The sequence below is a fragment of the Fragaria vesca genome, linkage group LG4, assembly GCF_000184155.1.
Source record: "Fragaria vesca subsp. vesca linkage group LG4, FraVesHawaii_1.0, whole genome shotgun sequence".
NCBI classification, from domain to species: Eukaryota; Viridiplantae; Streptophyta; class Magnoliopsida; order Rosales; family Rosaceae; genus Fragaria; species Fragaria vesca.
Window position 1 is genome coordinate 18,776,183 of NC_020494.1, and position 7,380 is coordinate 18,783,562.

Sequence of the window (7,380 nt, forward strand, 5' to 3'; positions counted from 1 at the left end):
TTTAGGGTTTGGAGCATATAGAAGAGATGGAGGAGGAGTTGACGGGAAAACAAATCGATCTTCCACCGGAGGTGATGCATGAGATTCTATCAAGGCTACCAGTGAAGCCCTTGTGCCGTTTCAAGTTGGTTTCAAAGCCTTGGCTGTCCTTAATCTCGAATCCCAAGTTCATTGCCATGCACTCCGAAGCCATTGAGAATAATAAGGATGTCTTCTCCCAAAGACGAAGGCTCGTATTTACTGACGGGGAAAATCATTGTCTTTACTCTTTGGACCTGGATCAATTTCTTGACCACAACCACGCAGTTTTAAAGAATCGAAAGCCTAATGAAGATGTTGATGGTCCAGTAGCAGTAGCCACCGAGCTCGACTTCGTTTACAATCTGTTTCCACTGGGACGACGCCGTTGGTTTCCCTTTATCCATTCTTGCAATAGCTTGTTGTTGTCCGAGTCGTTTTATGGGTACCATTTGATTAACCCTGTAGCCAAGGAATTAAAGAAACTACCGAAGACACCAACATGGAGAGTGAAGCCTGGTTTTGGGGACTTATATGGGTTCGGATATGATTACTCTACTAAGGAATATAAGGTAGTTATTGGGCAGTTCTTTTATGGTCATGGAACTGTGTTCAGTGTCTATACATTGGAAACTGATTCTTGGCGACGGATCAAGGGTCTTCCCTGCATACCTACTCCAGATCTAAGTCGTGATGGGATTGTGGTGAATGGAGGTGTTCATTGGTTATTGAGGAGAGTCGCAGATGAATCGATGCTGATGATCCTATCTTTCACGCTAGCAGAAGACAAGTTTAGAATAATTCCACTACCTTCGTCAATTGGGAGTACTGGATCGATTAAACTAGGGGTTTTTAGAGACTGGCTATGTATAACATTTTCATCAGCATCCACCGAGGTAAAAACATATAACGAGTTTTGGGTTATGAAGGAATACGGAGTGAGAGAGTCATGGACTAGAATGCGAGTCTCCATTCCGTATCACACATTATCACATTCTGGATTTTGGAGAGGATCTTATGATCTAATGGTGTTTGATAGATCATCCTTGGTTATGTACAATTTTAATGATGAGGAATTTTGGACTTTACCAATCAAGGATATTGGCAAAGTTGGTAGATTTGGTAGTGTTGGTATCTATGTTGAGAGCCTTGCTTCGGTTATTACTCAAGATCGTGTATAAGATCAAGGTGTATCAATCCACGTACTTTAGTCAATTTAGGTTTAATTTGTTCTTCTATGTGATGGTTGTTATACAGGCTAGCTCTTGCTTATTGTTTTTCCATCATTAATTATTAGTATTTGGAATAATAATTTTAAGTTTGCTAATCGAGAGATTATTGTTATTATTTATGTTCATTCCATCAAATGTATCTATGGAAGTACATACGTATCTATTTTATCTTTTATGAATTTCTGCTAATAGACACTTTGCATTCCCAGTCAATAAAATAGCAATTTCCCGATAATGTGGCTTCTGTCTTCTGCTTCTTCCAAGTGCTCACATCTTCGTTTGAGGGAGGCAGGGAACCTTTGTTAGTCCCTTCATCCTCTTCTGCTTTAAGCACTTCCTCAGCTTTTTTTTGCCGTTCTTAACTTTCTTTTATCATGAGAATTTCAGTATTTTAACCTTTGATCCAAAACGCTAAAAAGAAACACACCCTTTATAGATTACCATATAAACAAAAAGACTAGATGATATTCATTCTTAAGAACCATAACAACATTCATAATCTAATTCTTGTACAAAAGGAAGTCAGGGAACGATCAAAAGCAATATGCACCTCCAGCTAAGCACACCCAGGTTTTCAAAAGGAATTAGCAAGCTAGCTAGGAAATGAGTTAAACTAATTTTTGACTGTTCTCAGGTGAAACCTATCAACTAACTTAATCACCTAATCGTAAATAAAGAACTCAAAAAAGAGATCAAGAGAACATAGGATGTGGTTTGAGAAGATTGGAGGTGTGCGTCAAATATATCGATGAAATATTTGTATATATTTTTTTATATTTCATCAATTTTATAATGAATTAAATTAAGTTTACCTCCTTGTGGTTTGGGGGTGACTTCATGTTAGTCTCTACATTTTTATTTTCATCAGTTTATCCCTTGAACTCTTTAATTTCTGTCTGTCATGCCCAAATTCTCATATTCCATTTAAATTGACCGTTAATTATTAACAGTTAAGGTCCGATTTGGACATATAAGGTTCGATTTGCCCAAATTCTAGATTCGGGTCTCACAGTTAAGGTTAAAATTATCAGCAGTTAATGTCCGATTTGGACAGAATATAGGACATTGGTCACGCTTGAGGAAAATTCAAAATTTTGAGGGGTAAACTGATAAAATTGAAAGTATAAGGATTAACATGAAGTTACTCTCAAACCTCATAGGGGTAAACTGAATTTAATTCTTTTATAATTGTAAGTTAAAAGAATGAAAATAGAAACCAGATTTTTTTTTAAATTTTAAGGACATAATTAAAACTTTAAATGTAAAAAATAAGACGTTGAGTGAACTGAACATTTAATGAGCTAAAAATAGCCGCACCCTAAACTAATTTTTGACTGTTCTCAGGTGATAGCTATCAACTAACTTAACCGGTAAAACTTTAGCATTCTTTTCGTGATTAGGTGGTTAATAATAAATAATTCTTGAAGTCCTCGTGGAAGTGGAACAGTATAACTGGGTTTACAGTATAAAAGGCGCGTAGCGTAAACCCAATCCTTGGCTGACTCGTCTTCTCCTAGAGGAAAAGTTGGTTCTGTCTTCTTATAGGAGCCTTCGTTCTTTATCTTTGACCTGCAAACTAACACCTCGAGAATCTTACCAACCAATACTGGGTATTGGGCACCATTCGTTTGAAACATTAAGAATAAAGAAGAAGCAAAGCATCAATCTTTTACTATTCCAGTTTCAACGTGATCGTGAGCCATCCCTCAGTTTAAAGTAAGGTATCTCTCTTCTTCTTGTTCATATGATTCCTTAGCTAGATTGGCATGGGTTAACTCCATTGATCCTTAGTGACTTTGTTGGTTAAATAATAAAAAGAAAAGGTCTTGGGTTTGCTTGTTGGTTTTGTCTTGAAGATTACTGTGATGCTTCTTAATCTTTCGTTTGCAATTTGTTACTTATTAGCTTCGACAAATTAATGGTTTCTTAAGATGGAATAGCTCTGAAACTTTAGTTTAATACTGGGTATAAGTTTAGAACATTTGAACTTGTTGATGTATTGTTGTACAGTAAATTGATTTTTCATTCTGATTCTGGAAAATACGTTCTGCACTTTGTTGTTTGTATATACATGTTCATGTTCGTCTGAACATAGAGCCATGGGACTAGCCTAAAATGTAATTAGTAGAGAAATTTTTCAAGTAACACATGAGTTTCTTGACAGGATCATCGAGCCATTCGTGGCATCCAGTCATGACTGCGGATACTACTGTTCTAAGTTACTGGTGGAACTGGAGGTTCTTGATCTGTGCAATATTTATTTTGAGTAGTATAGTTGTAGCCGCAGTTCTTATATGGAAATATGAAGGCTGCAAAAAATCCAGAAGGGAAAGAAGAGAAAATCAACACCAAACAGTAGGATCTCTATATGAGGATGAAGCATGGAGGACATCTCTCAAAGTAATTCATCCTGCTTGGCTTCTTGCGTACAGAATAGTTGCTTTCTTTGTGCTTCTGTCCTTGATAATTACCAATATTGTTCTTAGTGGAGCTGGCGTACTATATTTCTATACTCAGTAAGCTATCTATCTGTGTCTTCAAAATTTCAATTCTTTGGTGGGTGGATTATCAGATATATGAAGCTCATTGCATTGACTGTGTTTCTATAATTCTTTAGATGCTGATTGTAGTTTTGTTCTCTATTGTGCTGAATAGGTGGACATTTTGCTTGGTCACAATCTACTTTGGGGTATGCTTTTCAACTCGAGGCTCTTAAAATATTGACATTGGCCTAATTGTTAATGTAGTAATGAGTGATCGAATGAAACTGGAATGATTATTCTGGTGTGCTTTCGACTATTCAAGCAAATGTTAAGCCACATATGTTTTGATTCGACATTGAAGTATGATGGTCGTCATTCATCATCCTAACATGCTTATGTTCTGAAATTCATCTTGCAGCTTGGATCTTCACTCTCCATTTATGGATGCTACAGATACCACAATAGAGTTGGTGAGGATGCAGCTGATCATTTGAGAGATGAAGAGCAAGGTAATTATGTTGCTCCAACACTTGGCGAAAATGCAGATACATCTGACATGTCTAAAAATTTTACTGGTGAAGAATTCCCCTCTCGAAAGGCCGCAGGTGTATATGTTTATATCTTTCAAGTCATTTATCAGGTAAGTTTCAGCTGCAGTTCTGGATTTTAAACTAGATTTGATTCTTTTAGGTACTTTATTTAGTGATGTGCAGCTCTGCAGTTCAGTTATTTTAATCTTCATATTTTCCTGTGTGTTTCGGTATATAGATGTGCGGAGGTACTGTGGTGCTCACTGATGTTGTATTTTGGCTCATTCTATATCCATTTCTAACAAGCAAATCGTACAAACTGAACTTTGTAAGTATACTGCCCTTTCAATGGACCTGAAGTCAGATGTTATGTTCCTTGTACGTTTGTACTTTGTACCTTGGGTGAGGTTGTTGGTTTGATTCCTAAATCCTAATAGTGTAATTGATGAGTCTTCTCACTTTCCAACTGCAGATGATGGTCAGTATGCACTCATTCAATGTTGTTTTCCTCCTTGGTGAGACAATTTTGAATAGCTTGGTAAGTTTGGTTTGTTCTTCATTTTAATGACATTTTCTCTCCTGATGTCCTGATTATTGACTTACATAAGTTTAATTTTCTCCTCCTTCCAGCGGTTTCCAATGTTTCGAATCTCATATTTTGTGCTATGGACGGGAATATTCGTGATATTCCAATGGATAATCCACGCTTTTAAAAACATGTGGTAAAAAGTCCTTTTGAATTTGTCACGTTTCTATTGGAGATTGAACATATTCAACTGTTGCTCACAATAATAAGAACTTCATTTCAGGTGGCCTTATCCATTTCTTGACTTGGCATCCCCATATGCACCCTTATGGTATGTTCTTTACATCAGTCTATAATTCTACAAATCGAACTAACGCTTGGATAAACAGATAATTGAATGTATGATTGCCTCAATTGTAATACTTGTAATGGCGTGCTGGATGTGAACTAGCACTCTTATGTTTCACGATTTTTCTCATAGCTTTAGTTTTAGGCTTTTAGCAATTACAGACTACATGTATTAGGATTTTATTCAGCTCTGTCACCAGTCACCACCACTCACCATAACACATGATGAACATTGCAGGTATCTTGGGGTTGGAGTGATGCATATCCCATGCTACGGCGTCTTTGCTTTAATCATTAAAATGAAGCAGTTGTGGTTCTCAAGATCATTCCCAGAGTCTTTTCAGGGTGAGAGGTGACACTATGCGTTCATCGAATCACAAGACTTCATACTGCCATGGACCAACCCAATTAGGTATAAAGGTAGCATTAGTGATATCATTTTTTGGCTTAGACATAGGAAAACGATGAATTGTTCAGAATTCGTATCATTATCAAGTGTACATGATCACTATTCTTTGGAGGAGGCTATAGCATCCCCAGTTACATATCAATATTCTTCAAAACAGGGTCATTCTTCTCTTCACTACAGTGGGGGAATATCAGTACATCACATAGATAAAGTAAGAGACTTATTAAAGACAATACAGAAACTAGACCTGAGATTATTATCTCTTCAACTCTATCAAATACTGTATCAAGTCCTCTCTGAGCTTTTAACTTATTGGTTCATATATATCTGCAAACACAGTCGTATATCTTTCCTTCAATCAACTTCTCTGCCAACCTTTAATCATCTAAATCATGTAGCACATCAGCATCGTTCATGTAACTTGAATTGGATTCAGACAGTTCCTGCAGAAGAAACACCACCCTCCCTCGATCTTCAAATCAATCTCAGAGAGAGTCCTACTGGGTGGTAGTTAGTAGAGAGAGAGAGAGAGAGATATATATATATATATATATATATATATATATATATATCAAACTTTGATGACATGGGTATACCACGTCAGCTGCCACGTAAGGTGGGATCTATGTGGTTCATCTAGCATTACTCTTACCCTAAACTCTACATCAGGCTTAAAATGCACGAGTGATTTGCAATTAAACAAGCAGTCAGGCAGCACAATGTGTCCATCACTTGTATTCAAATCAAAAGAAACCTCTTGAACATTACGCATTACTAGCTCCGTGATCCAAGACCTCAAGAGGGCAGCAACGATTCTAGAATGGCGAGCTTCTGCTTGTTAATGAAGAAGCTCATGATTCTCAGACTAGCAAGGGCATGGAGGAGGGATGAAGAGATTTGGAGAATGGCGAGAGACCGCTGAAGTTTATCTAGGGTTTGTATTTTGAGGATATTTTCAAGAATTTTAGTTTCCTATGTTTGTTGTACGTACTGCGTACTGCTTATCTGGTGTTTTTATTTTGAGAACATTTTCAAGAAAATGAAATACAATCATAGAATAATCAAAATGTACAAAGATAAATGGAGTAATGGACAATCTCATATAGTCTGAACTTCAGTCACTTGCAGAATTCCAAAGCTAGTCACTTTCTTGGAGTGAACTACGACATATCATTAAATTTATGAAAGAAGCCTTTCTGGGCAACTTTAGAACAATGTTCTAAACCTAATGCATTGGGGACATGAACAAGACAAGCTTGTGATCTTTGGAGTACGTTGAGAGTGTTGGCAAGTTTGCAGTACCATTCAAACTGACTTCTTGGGGCAGAAGATGCTCTTGGGAATGAAAGTTTCACTGCAACTTGTACTAGTCTACTGCCATGGAGAAAATAGTTACTTTCAAACAACCTACATCATCATATAAGTGGAATTAGATCTGATTCTTACCTACCATCATAAGTCTTCCATCCTTTAGATTCATTCCATGCTAATATATAATTGACCTTGATCCACGCTAATTAACCACATATCTTGGCATACATTTGCCCTAGTTAGTTGCCTATGATGCATTTATATATACCAGAACAAAATGGTTATTCTATATATAAGAGAATTTCCCCAAATTTAACCAGCTATTATCAAGAAAGCTGGAAAAGATCCCCATATTTTGATCTTGTTATTGTTAATATGTAACTATCTATCGAATTTATGAATGGCTCTTGTTTTTGCGTGACAGCAAATATGCAGAAACCTCAATTGAGTTTTCAATTTTCAAGCAGTGGGGACCTTGAGCATGAGCTTGCTAGCGTTGATCACTGAACTCACTTACAGTCAC

The 7,380-nt window shown here is 36.8% G+C and overlaps 2 protein-coding genes across 2 annotated transcripts; both read left to right on the forward strand.

The window, feature by feature from the left end:
* Positions 1 to 26: 26 nt before the first annotated feature.
* Positions 27 to 1,199, forward strand: LOC101296287 (F-box/kelch-repeat protein At3g06240-like). The gene has a single exon (XM_004298433.1). It carries the CDS (start codon positions 27 to 29, stop codon positions 1,197 to 1,199), a length of 1,173 nt encoding a protein of 390 aa, XP_004298481.1.
* A 1,547-nt stretch (positions 1,200 to 2,746) lies between these two features.
* On the forward strand, positions 2,747 to 5,706 carry LOC101306812. Its single transcript, XM_004297344.1, has 9 exons — positions 2,747 to 2,966; positions 3,415 to 3,766; positions 3,906 to 3,939; positions 4,152 to 4,373; positions 4,502 to 4,591; positions 4,736 to 4,801; positions 4,894 to 4,985; positions 5,073 to 5,120; positions 5,376 to 5,706. The coding sequence occupies exons 2-9, from the start codon at positions 3,444 to 3,446 to the stop codon at positions 5,491 to 5,493; spliced, it is 993 nt and encodes a 330-aa protein (XP_004297392.1). The 5' UTR covers positions 2,747 to 2,966; positions 3,415 to 3,443; the 3' UTR covers positions 5,494 to 5,706.
* Positions 5,707 to 7,380: the final 1,674 nt, after the last annotated feature.

Excerpts from the sequence above, each read along its gene's own strand:
- LOC101296287 (XM_004298433.1), top strand. The coding sequence starts at position 27 with ATGGAGGAGGAGTTGACGGGAAAACAAATCGATCTTCCACCGGAGGTG.
- LOC101306812 (XM_004297344.1), top strand. The coding sequence starts at position 3,444 with ATGACTGCGGATACTACTGTTCTAAGTTACTGGTGGAACTGGAGGTTC. Across the intron at positions 3,767-3,905 it reads GTACTATATTTCTATACTCA|GTGGACATTTTGCTTGGTCA; the intron begins GTAAGCTATCTA and ends TGTGCTGAATAG. Across the intron at positions 4,986-5,072 it reads CACGCTTTTAAAAACATGTG|GTGGCCTTATCCATTTCTTG; the intron begins GTAAAAAGTCCT and ends ACTTCATTTCAG.